Raw genomic sequence first — 17,770 nt, forward strand, 5'->3', positions numbered from 1 at the left:
CCTCCTGCATAACAAAAGAAAAAAATATAGTAGTTCAGCTGAATATTTGTATGCATGCATAAGTGTAACAGACTGGTTCCAATCCTGCCATCTCATCTTTCAATAGAAACTTTGCCTCAAGAAGTCACTGGCAGATGTGTCCAAGCCAGGACTACAATATTTGCCCTACCACATCTTCCATTGTTGGGGCTAAGAATTAGCCCAACAGAAGTGTTGGTAGCATGTCTATTAGGACTGCTGGATATTAATAAAAGAAGCTTTAACTCACTCTGTGTATCAGTCACAAGTTTAAGGAGACTGTCCAGTTGTACGTTTGGTTCTTTCTACAATTCTCTTTTAAATTCTCTTGGTAAACTACACAACTGCAAGTGTGGAGAGTAAGGGCTTGTCTACACTTGAAATACTGCAGCTGTGAATAGCGTTTCAGTGTAGACACTACCTATGCCAATGGGAGTGTTTCTCTTGTCGACCTAGCTCTGTCTACACTGGGTGTTACTACACTGCTCAAGGATGTGAATTTTTCACATCTTTGAAAGACAGATGGGTCAACTTAACTTTTTTAGTGTAGACCAGACCTAAATTTTATAGTGCAGCTGAAGTCACACTGGAGCAGATCCTGGACTATTAATGCTGTAGCCCACGATCTGCCTCAGGAATTCTGTCCTTTCCTATAATCAGTGAAAATAGCACCCTCTCTCTCAGTAGTAATGAATACCTGCCTTAATGAATCATAACATTCTATAGGATAGCAAGTGTTAATTTATGAAAGCAAGTGCGTGACACCCACCCCACTCATCCCCAAGCATGGCCTAGGTTTCCAAGACTAGCATCATATTTACTACTTTTACAAAGACAACAAGCTACAATATACCATTGATTCGACTAACAGGAAAAAAAAAAAAAAAAAAAAAAACCAAGACATTTTAACTTACAAACCTTAACAACAAAAATGCTGAGCAAGTGGTAAAATGTTTCATTGTATGAAACTAGTAAACAGAACACACAGAAGTTTAAGAATATTATGTTTCCAGATTTTAGTTTGTCTGTTGGAAGGCAGGATCACTACTTGCTATAGCAGGGGTGGGCAAACTTTTTGGCCCAAGGGCCATATCTGGGTGGGAAAACTGCATGCAGGGCCATGAATGTAGGGCTGGGGCAGGGGGTTGGGGCTGGGGCAGGGGGTGCGGAGTGCAGGAAGGGGCTCAGACAGGTTGGGGTGCAGAAGGGATGTGGGGTGCAGCAGGGGCTCAGGGCAGGGGGTTGGGGTGCAGGAGAGGTTCGGGATACAGGCTCTAACCCGGTGCCACTTACCTGGAGCGGCTCCAGGGTGGCAGCAGCATGCCTGCCCTGGCCTCATGCCACACCCGGAAGCGGCGTGGGGCCTGTGGCACCATGGGGGTGGCAATCCTGTGGGCCGGATCCGGCCTGCAGGCCGTAATTTGCCCACCCCTGTGCTACAGGCATGACAAAGCACAACAAATAACTCAACAACCCTGCCTTTTACCACTTAAGACGGCAATCTGTCTCAATCATTTAATCAAATTCCAGCACTATTCAGGCCAGATTTTGCTTTTCCTATTTATCTCAATTTTGGTGGCCCCTTTCATATTTGCCCAAAGTTTTGCCATTGCCATTTCTCCCTCCATATCTGCAGACATCATTTTAACAGGCAGTTTAATTTGCACCAAACAATTTGGAGCATTGATATAACTTCAATCGAATTAACAAGTGTTAATTATGGACTCTGAGGCAAGGACTTAGTTAACAATCAGGCCCATGAAAAACCATCTACTTTATTACAGTATTTTGGAGCACAGAGTTCTCACTAATAGGGTTACCATACGTCCGTTTTTTCCCGGACATGTCTGGCTTTTCGGCAATCAAACCTCCGTCCGGGGGGAATTGCCAAAAAGCCGAACATGTCCAGGAAAATGCCGGCCGGGCACTTCCCCTCCCGCGGCGGCTCTGTTCCTCCCTGGACTCTTTGGCTCCGTTTAAGAGCCGAGCTGCCCAAGTGCTATGGGCTTCAGGCAGCCCCCTTGCCTCTGGACCCCAGCCGCCGGCTGGGCACTTCCCCTCCCGGGCTCCAGCAGCGCAGGGTCTGGAGGCATGGGGGCTGCCCGAAGCCGGTAGCGCTCGGGCAGCTCGGCTCTTAAACAGAGCCAAAGAGTCAGGGGAGGAGCAGAACCTCCGGCCGCGGCGGCTCTGCTCCTCCCCTGACTCTTTGGCTCTGTTTAAGAGCCGAGCGCTACGGGCTTTGGGCAGCCCCCATGCCTCCGGACCCTGCGCTGCCGGAGCCCGGGAGGGGAAGTGCCTGGCTGGGGGTGCAAGGTCCGGAGGCATAGGGGCTGCCCGAAGCCCAAGTGCTACCGGCTTCACGGTTTGTCGGGCAGCCCCCAGACCCTGCGCCCCCGGCCGGTGCTTCCCCAGCACAGCTGGAGCCTGGGAGGGGAAGCGCCCAGCCGGGGGCGCAGGGTCTGGGGGCTGCCCGGCAAACCGTGAAGCCGGTAGCGCTCGGGCAGCCCTTTTCGCATGGCTGGGAGTGGGAGGGAGGAGGGGGCGGAGTTAGGGCGGGGTTGGGGGTGGGAAATGGGCGGGGCCAGGGCCCATGGAGGGTCCTCTTTTTTTATTTGCTAAATATGGTAACCCTACTCACTAATTCACTTAGAATTACAAGAACAGTTATCAATTGGGATATTTTTAGACTGGTTATTGGAAATAAGAGGCACATACATAGTTACATTCATCAAAGGATTGTACTGACAAGCTGCACAGTACCCCCATATGGTAAGCAATATCCCTATTTTACAGATAGAGAAACTAAGGCAGAGAGGTCCCCAGATCAGCACTCAAGTGGCATCTCTGGGTTTAGCATTCAGAAGCTCCTGGGGCAGTTATACTCAAGATCAATCCTCTAAACCACAATGCCATTTGTAGTGTTTATAAGCTCAGTCTAGTTTTAAAACTATCATTAGAATTCCTGCACTAAAGAGACAGGGATTAAAAAGAAAAATAAATCAGTTTAATGTATGGTCTGAAGTAATTTTAAACACTATTTTACTGAGATAAATTACATGGCTGAATACCAAGGAATTTGCTAATTTAGTCGAGATACTCTTGCCCCTTGTAGTCCTAACCTCTAAGTGAATATCATATTCACCTTTTCTTCATAGGCTGCGTCTTGCATAGTTGTCTTTAAAGAGGAAATTCAGTGTTTCTATTTAAATCCTTGTATGGCAGGATAGCGTCATTGGAGAAAATACTACTAGAGATAGCATATAAAGGATGAAGATATGAGTTATCATTCCCTGACCTCAACCCACTCAGAAGGCATAGATCCCATCAGACCACTCACCTGCCTAACCGGTAACCTTGTCCGGAAAAGGGGTGAAATATTGGCTTCTTTAATACATATACCTCATCTTTTTTATCTTCCACCTTCACATCCACCTCATCATCAAAAGTCTTTTGTAACTCAAATGGCAACTCCCTTTTAAAAAACCCAATATGGACAAAATTAAAATAAGGCTCTCTGCATGTGATGAGAAGACAGTAATGATATTTGGTCTAAAAATTGAAACACAGCTCTGACTAACATGTGGCTAGCTTATCCATACAAAAGGAGTTAGTGATACTGCAACTATTTTACGAACACGTACTCAGCATAATCTGTAAATCACACTAATGAGATAATTCAGTAATTTGCAATGGATGCCTATGAGGTAACTAGGAAGTGAAAAAACTAAAAAAAGCAAAGAACACATCATGGGTATTGTGTAAACTATAGTTCAGTTTAAAAAAAGATATCATGAAGTATCAAAACACTAAGAAATATACCCCCAGTATCTTTAATAAAAATTGTGAAATGTTAATACTAGACATCATTACAGCATGTTAATTCTTTGGTAACGGGATAAAAACCACCTTTGACACAGAATTCCTTTTTAAGACAGATAATATGGAAACCCATTTGATTAACAGGTGTAACTACAGACTAAGCAAAATAAGGTATGTATTTTAGTATTTTCTATAGAGTAATTCACTAAAGATCATAGATCTTCGTGATAAACACTGTTTGGCTAGCAATATTCTATTCACATTTAACTACCTTCCAGGGACCATCTGAAAGCTTACAGCTTGTAATTATTTCACTAGAAGATAAGCTTGTCCACCCTACCCCCCTTGCCTTCCCCTAGCAGCATATGGGTATTTATAGATTCAGAGTTGTGTACTTTCCCAGCTAATGACAGGCTGCTCATTGTGATTATGGATAGGAGTACATATTCTTGTATGTTGCATTCACAGAGAATAATTTTATAGCATATTTATGAAACAATGTTTTTGAAGTGCTGCCAACACTGAATTAGGCCTGAAACAACGTGGAAAGGAAGATTTGTAATTTAAAAGACAACGGCTAAATAAATTCATATAGCTGTAAAAAAAAAAAAAAAAAAAAAAAAAAATTCTTGATTTAGATTTTGCTTAAATAGTGAATTAATGTGTGTGTGTGTGTGGGGGGGAGGTAATTGACTGAAACCCTGACCAACGTTAAATTTTACAAAAATTCATGGGCAGCGGTCGCAGATGTCCCGTCCCCTCCCAAATGTCCCACCAATATGCCTCAAACTTGACCAGGCTGAGTATCCACAACCACAATGAAAGCACCTCTTGAGTACTGCCTGGTCTACACTCAAGTTAATCAATCAGTTTCATATAGTAGTTCAGCCACAACTACTGGCAGGCACTTGGATGTGTCCTCTATTCTGTATTGTACCTTTAGAGTAAGATCTTCAGTGAGTAAGAGTAAGGCATGGACTCTGTTTTGTCTATTTCAGAACTTTTGAGTGTGTAACCATAGCATCTAAAAGCTACTACATTGGTGGGACATTAATTCTTGCAGTGTTAGGATATAGCTACGCTACAGCAGCTATAGTGCCACAGCTATGGTGCTGCAGCACTGTACTGTAGATGGTTCCTAGATTGACAGAAGAATTTTTTCTTCCTCAATGTACACCTCTACCCTGATATAATGTGGTCCTCGGGAGCCAAAAATCCCTACTACGTTATAGGTGAAACCTGTTATATCGGGGTAGCGGCGGCAGGGCTCCAGAGGTGATTTAAAGAGCGCCAGGCTCCGGCTACTGCAGGGAGCCCGGGCCCTTTAAATCGCCGGCCGAGCCCTGCTGCCGCAACTCCGGGGTAGCGGCAGCAGGGCTCCAGCAGTGATTTATAGGGGCTGGCAGCCAGAGCCCTGGGCCCTTTAAAGCACTGCCCGAGGCCCGCTGCTGGAGCCCTGGGGTTACCGCACTGTATGTGAACCCGTATTATATCGGTTCACGTTATATCAGGGTAGAGGTGTACTTAATTCACCTCTCTGAGAGGTGGTAGCTGGGTCAACAGAACTCTTCCTATATACATCTACAACGGGGGTTGTATCTAGGGTCAACCTAACTATGTCGCACAGGGCACACAATTTTTCAAAGCCCTGGGCAATATAGCTAGGTCAATTTAACTTGTAGGTGTAGACCAGGCATTAGATTAGGTTTCACTGCAACTGGGAGGTGCGATTCCCAGCATAGGTAGATAGCTTAAGCTGAGCTAGCACAAGTTTAACATGGTAAAGATAGCAGGGTAGACGTTTCAGCACAGGCAGCGGCTTGGGCTAGCAGCCCGGGCTCAGACCCAGGGAGCGGGGCAGGCTTGGATTCAGGTGACTAACCTGAGCTGCCAACTGTGCCACAGCGTCTACACTGCTATTTTTCAGTGTGCTAGCTCAAGCTGAGCCAGCATGAGTCTGTCTACCTGTGCTGGCAATCACACCTTCCAGCTGCAGTGCAGACATACCCTTAATGCCCAGTTTAGACAACAGCAGTATAAATTCATACAGAACTGTTGTAACACAGTTACTTTGCTTATACACTACAAGATCATGCAGCATTACAGTACAATGTACATTAACACAATCTGGCTCAGTAGACAAAGCTCACTTGCCCTTTTTTAATTGAATCCAAGAACTGCTGGTTTGCAACATCTTTGTAGCTTCTGAGTTCACCGTCATTTACTGTAAATCCATTTTTCCATAGTTTAATAATGATATCAGCCTGTGAAGTAAAAACAATGACGTCATTGAAAAACAACTCAATATACTAGCATCTCCTTATGATTTTAGCTCATCCACTCAAGGGACTGAAAATTACACCGGCACAAGTCTCACTATAATCCATCTTGGGCCAGTGCCAGCACAACGCATAGCAACAGCAAGGGACAAAAATGACATTTCTAATTTCTAAATATCTTCATTTCTAGACCTGACAGCAGAAGACCTTGCACCTCTGAAAAGCAGAATCAGAATGGTAAAAGGCCTTTGGGTTAAAGTTCACAAGGCAAGACTTTATCAACCACATTACTCCAGTTGTACACATCATCTTAGTCTTCCACCCAATGCCACATTGTGGGCACTAAAAAGTTATCGAACAACTCTTATCTTGAGAAATGCTAGATCTAGAATCCTAGGTTTTGCATCATTCAGCATTCTACTTTCACTTGAATTTTGAGAGGTGTAGTCGAGAGAGACGTTAGAGCACAGGATTTCTGCAGCTAATTCCCATCTCTGGCTGATTTGCTCTGTAATCTTGAGCAAGCCACTTGAAGCCGGTCTCTGTTTGCCATCTGTAGTAACAGTGACCTTCCTAACAGGGGTACTGTGAATCATGTTTGTCAAGTGCTTTACAGATCTTTAGATAAGAGTTGCTATATAAACACAGACTATTAGACTGAAAGGTTACTTACACTCAAAATTATGCTTACTGGTAATTGTCCCACAAGCTCATAACAGTTTTATATGCAAAAGCTTGATCCACTGAATCTACTTCTACCCTTGTCTCCATAGACCACAAATCTAGAAGATGTAGGTAAGACTTTAGCCCTGCCTACAGAGGACATGACCCTTTTTCCACAACTAAACTACCAGGAGAGGCTAAGCTACATAAAGCTAGCAGTCAAGGGAAAATGCAGTCCAGCTGATTTTAGTCTTAGTCAATCAGTCGGACAACTTTATGAGGAAATTTAGAATGTAGATGTAAAAAAAAAAAAAAAAAAAAAAAAAAAACCACCCACAAAAACAGTCACTTTAACCATAAGAAAGCGTCAGCCATCAGGACTGGAATCTCATTGACCCTCCTGGCAGATATCATCACTACCTGGAATACAGCCGCTAGAGATTGCTTGCTACACCAGAGGTTCTCAAACTAGGGGTCGGGATCCCTCAGGGGATCACGAGGTTATTTCATTGGGGGTGGGGGGAAGGGAGGAGGGAGTCGCAAGCTGTCAGACTCCACCTCAAACCCTGCTTTGCCTCCAGCATTTACAATGGTTAAATATATAAAAATGTCTTTTTAATTTATAAGGAGTGGTCATACCCAGATGCTTGCTATGTGAAAGGGTCACCAGTACAAAAGTTTGAGAACCACTGTGCTACACCATCTTGTTATGTTTGTGACTTGCAGAATTTGTGGCCGTCCCAGAGAGCCATTCAAACCCAAATTTGTTAAGGAACCATTGTACCATGATCTACGCAGGCAGCTTTAGGGATTTCATGATGCTCAGATGAAAGATCTCAAAGTGTCAGGAGCTAACCTGGATGCTCTAGTGAAGTGGCTCTCAATCTCTTCTATACTGGTACCCACTTTTCCATAGCAGAACTCCCCCATTCTGGAACTCTGTTTCCATTTAGCAGTTTGGGTTGGGCAAGAGGAATCCAACCGCCTGATACCAATGGACGATCCCCAGGTTGAGAACCCAGGCTCCCAAGTTGGAAGTCCAAGTCCAAGTACCAGAACTAACATGTCCTATTGGGAGTTTATTCAACTAGAGCCTTGTCCTACCTATTCTGGATGGCTTTTCAAAGTACGGGTATTGGAGAGAATACATACAGCAATTTTTTTATCCAGATCAGAAGTAGTATGGGTCATGAAAGAATTCCTTTAGACAGACAATTTATACCCTGGGGAATCCAGATATACGCAACAGAGGGTCCTGAGGCACCTTTAAGACTAACAGAAGTATAGGCCCCTCTGTTGCTTTTTACAGATTCAGACTAACACAGCTACCCCTCTGATACAGATATACACAGAATCTTTCATGAACAGATACTGAGTTAATTTTCATAATCCACAAGTCATTTAAAATATTGCCAGAGCACATCTGACTATTTCAAAAACTTATTTAACCTGTCTAATTTGTAGACTTTGCACTACTGCCTAATGCATCTTTCCAATGTCAATGAGACTTGGAGGAGGATTTGACCGGGAGTGTCTTCAGATAGTATGTACGGCATTTTAAAAGGTGTTTGGTCATCCAAGTCTCCTGAAATTAAATAGTCTTGACAGGTACCTGGGCAGTTGGCCACACTTACAGTATATAAAATATTAAGTACCAGTGCAGAATTCAAATCAGTTTTCAACTAACTGGAAATTCATGTGAATTAGGTTTGAAGTTGTGTCAAATTAGAAGCGTGTGCCAAACCTACACAGTACGTGTTATGCAAACATATCTTAGAAGCTTTTTGATGAGAAGAATCCCTCTTTGCGTCCCCCATGACTCCCCTCCTACCTCCATGTAAATAAACCTATTTACAGGATGAATAGCAATTTGCAGCATGCACAATAGGCATGTGGCAATTTTCAAAAAAAGGGCCATTTTTGGAATTTTAAGTTCTCACCCTACACGCACCAATATTATGTATCATTTGAAAGCTTATTTTAATCTACATTTAGAGGAGGTATGACGTGGAGCTGTCAAGTGGTGCCATAAGCCTGTAGGTAAGGTGAAACAATGGTATCCAAACTGAGAAAGTGTCATTTTTTGCACAATTCTAGAAGCACTGCAATATGATTACAGTTTTTACTGTTTAAGTTCATTTCAACACCTTAATGTGGTGTTTATTGGTCAAAGTTACCAAACAATGTATGAAAAGATTTTTTTTATTGGTCTTGCATGAGCAACTACTTTTTCCCCAGAAATGATGGTGGTTAGCAAAAAAGGCGAACAACATTTTGCAGTATACTAACATGAATTGTTTCCACATCACATTCTTAACTGTAAACATATCTGAAAAGTGAATAATAGTTTTCTATATTTTCAATTGAGATTTGGTGATCAGACCAATCTCACACTGAAGGTGTGCTTGCATGCCCATACTTTGTACTGCATGTTAATTCCTAATGTAATACTTCTCCATTTGTAAGATTCTGTACATACAATGTAGCATCTACTCTGCCTGGTAGAAAGTTTTAATATGTAATTGCCTATGCATGCATATCAGCTTTTGAAATATTCTAGAAACTATCTTTTTAATTCAGTGACACTTTTGCACAGGGGAGTATTAGAGATAATACACAGCTTCATACTGGGATTCAGTCAAATGCTGACTACACAAAAATAGCAATTTTGATACTAACAGATCTACAGGCCTGTAAGCCTGACTTCAGTACCGGTCAAACTGGTTGAAACTATAATAAAGAACAATATTGTCAGACATATAGTTGAACATAATTTGCTGAGGAAGAGTCAACATGGTTTTAGGAAGGGAAATCACGCCTCACCAATCTAGTAGAGTTCTTTGAGGAGGTCAACAAGCCTGTGGACCAAGCTGATCCATGGATATAGTGTACTTTAGATTTTCAGAAAGCCTTTGACAAGGTCCCTCACCAAAGGCTCTTATGCAAAGTAAACTGCCATGGGATAAGTGGGAAGGTCCTCTCATGGACTGGTAACTGGTTAAAAGATAGGAAACAAAGGGTAGGTATAAATGGTCAGTTTTCAGAATGGAGAGAGGTAAATGGTGGTGTCCCCGAGGGGTCTGTTCTGGGACCAGTCCTATTCAATATATTCATAAATGAGCTGGAAAAAGGGGTAAACAGTGAGGTGGCAAAATTAGCAGATGATACAAAATTACTAAAGATAGTTAAGACCCAGGCAGACTGCGAAGAGCTACAAAAGGATCTCTCAAAACTGGGTGACTGGGCAACAAAATGGCAGATGAAATTTAATGTTGATAAATGCAAAGTAATGCACATTGGAAAGCATAATACCAACTATACACATAAAATGATGGGGTCTAAATTAGCTGTTACCACTCAAGAAAGATCTTGGAATCATTGTGGATAGTTCTCTGAAAACATCCATTGTGCAGCGACAGTCAAAAAAGTGAACAGAATGCTGGGAATAATTAAGAAGACGGTAGAAAAATAGGACAGAAAATATCATGTTGCTGCTATATAAATCCATGGTATGTCCACATCTTGAATACTGTGTGCACGTGTGGTCGCCCTATCTCAAAAGAGAATTGGAAAAGGTTCAGAAAAGGGGAAAAAAATGATTAGGGGTATGGAACGGCTTCCATATGAGGGGAGATTAATAAGACTGGGACTTTTCAGCTTGGAAAAGAGACAGCTAAGGGGAGATATGATTGAGGTCTGTAAAATGACTGGTGTAGAGAAAGTAGATAAGGAAGTGTTGTTTACTACTTCTCATAACACAAGAGCTAAGGGTCACCCAATTAAATTAATAGGCAGCAGGTTTAAAACATAAAAAAGTATTTCTTCACACAAACGCAGTCAGTCAGTCAGTGGAACTCCTTGCCGAGGATGTTACGAAGGCCAAGTCCATAACAGGTTTCAAAAAAGAACTAGATAAATTCATGGAGGATAGGTCCATTAATGGCTATTAACCAGGATTGGCATGAATGGTGTCCCTAGCCTTGGTTCGCCAGAAGCTGGGAATGAGTGACAGGAGATGGATCACTTGAGGATTACCTGTTCTGTTCATTCCCTCTGGGACACCTGGAACTGGCCACTGTCGGAAGACAGGATACTGGACTAGTTGGACCTTTGATCTGACCCAGTAAGGCCATTCTTATGCTCTTATCCAATTTAACACAAACCTGTATACTTGTGCAAAATAAAAAAATGGAGGTAGCAGTGTTGCATTACGAACAATATACTTTGGGTATTTTACCTCTACAGGGCAGTTATAGAATATGTAGACAGGAGGCTACAAACATCTTAAAGAGAAAAAGACTCCACAAACTTTGAGAAGTGTGTTATTTGTCAAGAAAAACACAAAGAATGTAAACCTCTCCGAAGCAACCAGTACTGGGCAGAATTCCGTGGTGTTGGCAGCAAAAGCCAAGAGAGATTAATTGTATTGGCAGCTACTGGATTAATTTTCTAGTTTAGATGATGTGCAACTCTTTATCACAGGGGTTGCTTTTAGAACTACACATGCAAATAGAACATGGCACATGTCAGAATTGTATTGAACCAGAAAAGAAAACAGATTCTAAATCTGAGCATTATATGTTGTGGAAGCAGAGAAAGAACTGACAGGAAGGGGATGCAATGCATGACAGTTCGTCACCTGCTTCTATAGCCACCAGAGCAAGCAGGTCTTCCTGCCATTGGTCCTGTTACACTGTTTGCTTGAGAAAACAAGAAAAGCTTCATAAAATAGAGACAAGGTGGTTGAGAAAATGAAGACCTAAAGAAAAGCTCTGTGTAACCTCAAAAGCTTGTCTCTCTCATCAACAGAAACTGTTCCAATAAAGATATTACCTCACCCCACCTGGTCTCTCCAATATCCTGGGACCAACACAACTTCATAAAATAGAAACATTTGAGAGAGCAACCAATATAAAAAAGAGGCAGCACTTCAAAGACGAGATGACGTGCAGAAGACTTAATTGCAAAGGATGCAGTTTAAATCACTCAACATGGCCTTTCTTCCTACTTGAGTAAAATTAATCTTAACGCAAACCATCTAGTTACACTGTAACAATAGTCACCTTATGACACTGAAGAGTCAATGAGCTGATAAGATCATTATCTGCATGTTATGTACAAGAAGGTCCTTCTGTTCAAGCTGCTACAGAGGTATAAAACCCTACTTTCCTCAGATGTAGAAACCGCAAGCTAGTCCAATAGCAAATTACCAGCAAGTTTAGAAAAAAGGAGAAAAAAAAAAAAAAAAAAAAAAAAAAAACCACCACCACTGTTTCTGCAAATTCATTCCATGCACAGCAAGGACAAAGTGAGTCTACGATTGTTTTATGCAGCACAATAAACTTAGCTGATGCTATTCAAGCTGCTAGTAATCTGCAGCAGGAATTTAAGTCATCCAAATGTTTTGTGGATGTTCTTCTGGCAAGTGAGCCTGATGAATAGCTTTCAAATGAACAAATGGTTGGTGCAGTGCTCTATGACAAGAGCGAGAAATCAAAGACCCATAGAGACCTGAATTGCTTAAACCTCAATCTAGGCATCAAAAAGGACAAGTCGTGGCCAAACTCCCACCACATGAGGGGAGTTTTGAAGAGCATATCAAAAGAGCATCTTGAACAAACAACGATTTGGATTTCTTTGCACACAGGTAAACCAGATATTGGATTACCCTTGCAACATGGATGGAAAAATATGGATGAAGAACTACTTCCTGTATTCTTCAAGGGCCTAATGGCATCTGAGTTTCTACAAGACCTTATTTGTGCCTGTACCAGTTGGGGGACACATCATAATCAATGGTGTCTGTAGTTAGAACAATCTTTACTGCACAGAACTGTGTACATGCCAATTCAATGAAGAGTGTGGTAACCCACACAGTTTTGACAGAGTCATGCTGATGAATAAGATGATAGTGATGTTGACTAAAAATATCACCAGCGCTATTACATTTCAATGATACCTGTACAAATGTATTAGATTTTGTTTTACCCTTTAGATAGCTGTTGTGATGCTTTGAGGTTCCAAAGAAATCCAGTTTTATGTCTTGAAATAATACAGTCATAAAACAGGAATGAATGCAAATATTTAGACATACTGATGGTGTCATTGTTTATCCCCGTTTCTATGGTAACGGAACAACATAATCCCTCACATCAAAGTAGACATAATAGGCATTCAAATGGTGTATGATTGGTGGAGGGAAAATGTGTGTAGAGAGGGTACATTAAGTTTACCAAATTGGTGGTAGCTAACGCTTGCCTTCGAGCAGTGGGCACGCTCCACCTAAAGAGAGTAGGGCACCCAGCCAAATTATACTCCTTTACAAATACTTTTTTACATGTGAAGGTACAGTAGCAAGACCCTTGCCTCCTCCAAATTCTTCCTTGGAATGTCCTTAGTCCAAAAAGCCTATTAACTCCTGTCCCTCCTGTAGCGGGGCGGCCTGGCTTCCAGGCGCCCCAGGAAGCGATGAGCCAGAAAAGCCGCCAGAGTGGGCGGAGCCACCGCGGCCTGTCCCCGCCCCCCGGAAGTCAAGGGGCGGGACAGGAAGTATAAAGGCCAGGCCCCAGCGCTCAGTAGCTGGCCGGCAGCGGGAGAGGACAGATGCTGGTGCCCGAGCTCCCACGGACCTGAGCCTGCCGAGAGCCCGGTATCCTGAGGAGGACTGGCCGAGCCTGCCGAGAGCCCGGTATCCTGAGGAGGACTGGCCGAGCCTGCCGAGAGCCCGGTATCCTGAGGAGCGGTCTGAGCTTCCCCCCGCCGAGGGCCCAGAGGGAGCGACAGACCTACCTGGTGCTTGGGGCCCGGAGGAGCCTATGATCTGCGACCCAGCAGACGGAACTCAGGAGGAGCAGGTACCCATGGAGGAGGAGATGGGAAGTGGCCCGGGGATAGCAGACCCCGAACCCATGTCAGTGTGTTGCGGTCAGGATCCCCACTGACTGCGTGGCAGACGGACTGCTGCGGATAGGGCCCCGGGCTGGAACACAGTGGAGTGGGTGGGCCTGTGTTTTCCCCCCCCCCCCCCGCCACCCCACGCTGGGTGGCAGTCTCTCCTCCTCCTCCTTGTCCAAGGGGCCTGGGCCCCTGACCGACTATCTGTTGGCTGCCCCGCCCTGACCTAGGGCCTGGGCTAACCCAAACTGACCCAGCCCCTGCTACAAGGCCTGGGCCACTGACTGACTATTGGTGTGCTGCCCCGCCCTGACCCAGGGCCTGAGCTCTGAACTGTTAATTGTGTGCTCAGTCCCTGCATAAGGGCCTGAGCTCTGAACTGTTAATTGTGTGCTCAGTCCCTGCATAAGGGCCTGAGCTCTGAACTGTTAATTGTGTGCTCAGTCCCTGCATAGGGGCCTGAACTCTGAACTGTCAATTGTGTGCTCAGTCCCTGCATAGGGGCCTGAACTCTGAACTGTCAATTGTGTGCTTAGCCCCTACCCAAAGGTCAGGGCCTTAACTGTTATTCGCTTTGTAGCGGGGCGGCCTGGCTTTCAGGCACCCCAGGAAGGGACGAGCCCCACCCCGGAACTACTACACCTCCCAATCCCCATGCAACAATAGGGAGTGTGAGAGAAAGACACAGAGCTACAGACCAGTGCCAAGCATCCCACTGTCACATCTCATTTCTCATCTGCTCACTGTCCATTTAGGCCTTATCTACCCAAAAATAAATTGTACCTATTTAATCAGTGTACAAACTGATTCAGCTAAATCCTTGCAGTGGACACTCTTACATTGATTTCACTACAGTTGTTACTTTAACCAGTTTTCCCAGACACTTAAGTAGCCCAAAACTGACCAATAGACTTTTAGAATCCCAGTTAGTACTGAATTATTACTTTTTAAAATTAGAATGTGCGAAGACTTCACTAATATTCTCATTAGCATAGTGAAGTGTTCAACTAGTTTAGGAACACCATAAAATAAGCTCAATACATTTTGGAGGAACACATATAAGACATTATGGCACTGTCACCTCTGTCCAACATCAAAACCTTGCGTTGCATATTCCTCTCTGCTATACACTGCCATGGGGATGCTCTTCTGCATGCTTTTCCATCATTCTTGAGAATAAAGGGTTCATTACTCCAGTTCCACAGGATTTGGTCTCAATGTCAAGTTCTCCTAGCTAACCAGATGATTTCCACATGGAAGTCTGCTTGGTAGTTATTATTGGTACATTACCTTCACCAGGTACATTGGGTAGAAACCCTGCTGGTTTTCTGGAATTTATACCCAGCATGATAAAACATTGATTACAGTGAAGACACATGTTAACAAATTAATACAAATTAAAAGGCTGACCACTTACTTCATTCTTAACTTTAGCTGGTGGCATGCATATAGCACCAACCTTTTGAGCTTCTTCAAAAAGGTTATCAACAAAAGATTCACAGCTTTGTTCTGTACCATTAGGAATTTGGTCATCAGTTCCTTGTTTACACACCCTACAAAATAAAAATAAATGAGTCGTTTAAGGAGACATTAAAAGGACACAAGAAATTATGTACCAAAATGTATTTTGTAATTTGTTAGAAAACAATAACTAGAACAGCCTTGTGGACTATTTTAATGCGCTTTGTTTGCTGTACTATTGTGTGACGGGTTGGGTCACAGAAACCTCCTGGGGAACTGCCAACTGATGTGCCAACACTACTACTGCTCCTGCTTTCCTGCCCTGGAAGCTTAGGACTTCAGTGCCCTGCCTGGTTTGAGCCAGACCCAGGTCTGAACCACGTCCCCTAATAGCTATAGGCTTAAACTGAAAGCAGCTTACAGAAGTGTTCCTGTCTTGAACACTCAGATGCCCAAGTCCCAATGGGGTCTAAACTCCAAATAAATCCGTTTACCCTGTATAAAGCTTATACAGGGTAAACTTAAACTGTTTGCCCTCTATAACACTAATAGAGAGATATGCATAGCTGTTTGCTCTTCCCTCCCCCCCCCGGTATTAATGCATAGTCTGGGTTAATTAATAAGTGATTTTATTAAATACAGAAAGTAGGATTGAAGTGGTTCCAAATAGTAACAGACAGAACAAAGTGAATTACCAAGTAAAATAAAATAAAAACGTGCAAATCTAAGCCTAATACAGTAATAAAACTGAATACAGATAAAATCTCACCCTCAGAAATTTATTGAAACATCTCTTTCACAGACTGGATGCCTTCCCAGTCTGGGCACAATCCTTTCCCCTGGTACAGCCCTTGTTCCAGTTCAGATGGTAGCTAGGGGATTTCTCATGAGGGCTGCCCCCTTTGTTCTGTTCCACCCACTTATATATCTTTTGCATAAGGTGGGAATCCTTTGTTCCTCTGGGTTCCCACCCCTCTTTCTCAATGGAAAAAAAACACTAGGTTAAAGATGGATTCCAGTTCAGGTGACATGATCACATGTCAGTGTAAGACCCCAAGCCTTCATTCCTCCCAGCCTGACTCACAGGAAGGCCTGCCTGCAAACAGAGCCATCCACAGTTAATTATCCTGGTTAATGGGAGCCATCAAGGTTCCAAACCACCATTAATGGCCCACACTTTGCATAATTACAATAAGCCCCCAGAGTTATATTTCATATTTCTAGTTTCAGATACAAGAGTGGTACATTTATACAAATAGGATGACCACATTCAGTAGATTATAAGCTTTGTAATGATACCTTACAAGAGATCTTTTGTATGAAGCATATTCCAGTTACATTATAGTCATACTCATTAGCATATTTTCATAAAATCATATAGAGTGCAATGTCACATTCTTTTCATGAAAAGGCTCGGCCTATAGTAGATTCACATTATGCCATTCTTCTGACGTGCAAAGAGAGTACAAAGGGAATTAAATTCATCCATACTGAAGCTTCTAAATTTGGAATCCAACTCTGAGAGGATGTGTTCTCTTCTGACTTGCTGTAGTAACAGGAAAACTTGCATGTCAGAGTCAACCCTGCCACTAAGAAACATTTGTTGTTGTCTGAGTTAGCTTTCATTGAGCCACTTCTGCAAAAACACATGCAAAGTTCTTCAGAGATAAAATTCAAAAGTCACGTACAAAACAAAAGAGGTCTCTATATCAGTTATTCTCATTTAATTTTCTGGTTATTTGCCCTTCACCCCCACATCCCTAAAACCTTTGACATTTGTGGTCTTTAGCACTACAATTGATAAACCTGGGTATAACTGTCCCCCAGTGCTACTCTAGCCTACTGAAAGCCTATACAACAAAAGGCTTTGATATTTTGGCAGTGAGCATGATGTGAAAGCCTACAAAAACATTTTACTATTAAGTACAAATTTCCACCCACAGTGCTATGTACACTGTGTAAAGGAACAGACTCCTCTTTACTATGTTACCTTTTTAGTGACTAGAAACTAGATCAATCATTCAGAATGATTGATTACCTCTTAGTTTAAGTTCTCAGACAGGATCATGCAGTATTTGACTTCTACGATAAGCATTACTGAGGAGCTCAGACAAGTTTATTTAATTTAGCACTTCAGGAAGTATTTCAAACAGTTCAAATAATCCCAACTCTTGTATAAAAGAAAATTGAATATTTTTCCTAAATTAGGACTTCATGTTAGAATGTTCATGAAAAAATATTGTTCATTTGAATGGCTCAGTATATTAATTAGGTCTGTTTGTATTAACAAGACTCTTCATTGCAGAGTTTGCAATATGATCAATATTAGCATAACAATTGTTAGACAGAAGATCAACATTTTTAAGTGTTGGTTTAGTGACATCAAGAAAAAGTTAATAATTCCCACCCCCAATCCCTATTTTCACTACATCATTACGATGAATTGTCCTTCTCACCCCTCCCACAAAAGATCAGATGAACTATAAGCATTTGTTAAGGCATTTACAGTGTTTTTTCTTAAAACCTTATGCTTTAATAGGCATAAAAACTAAACATCTTCACATATAATGTAAAGGCTTCCAATGGATCAAAGTAGAAAGGCAGACAGATTTATGATTTTACTTGTAAGCATAAAT

The 17,770-nt window shown here is 42.6% G+C and overlaps 1 protein-coding gene and 1 long non-coding RNA gene across 11 annotated transcripts in view; both read right to left on the reverse strand.

The window, feature by feature from the left end:
• UBXN2A (UBX domain protein 2A) overlaps positions 1-17,770 on the reverse strand; it is a 43,166-nt gene that overhangs the window by 7,242 nt on the left and 18,154 nt on the right. For 6 of the 10 annotated variants that reach the window (XM_065587594.1, XM_005297333.5, XM_005297334.5 and 3 more), the window contains 3 exons: positions 15,091-15,226; positions 5,992-6,101; positions 3,356-3,490 (listed from right to left, as the gene is read on the reverse strand). In XM_065587594.1, the coding sequence (XP_065443666.1) occupies positions 3,356-3,490; positions 5,992-6,101; positions 15,091-15,226 (381 nt within the window). Of the gene's footprint in view, positions 1-3,355; positions 3,491-5,987; positions 6,102-15,090; positions 15,227-17,770 lie in introns of all 10 variants that reach the window. The other 4 variants (XM_065587596.1, XM_065587597.1, XM_065587593.1 and 1 more) reach the window with 2 other exon arrangements.
• Positions 13,074-14,451, reverse strand: LOC135982174 (uncharacterized). Its single transcript, XR_010599377.1, has 2 exons — positions 14,316-14,451; positions 13,074-13,203 (listed from the first exon to the last, which is right to left on the reverse strand). It is a non-coding gene; the product is annotated as an uncharacterized LOC135982174 (long non-coding RNA).

This window comes from Chrysemys picta, chromosome 3 (assembly GCF_011386835.1).
Source record: "Chrysemys picta bellii isolate R12L10 chromosome 3, ASM1138683v2, whole genome shotgun sequence".
Lineage (NCBI taxonomy): Eukaryota > Metazoa > Chordata > Testudines > Emydidae > Chrysemys > Chrysemys picta.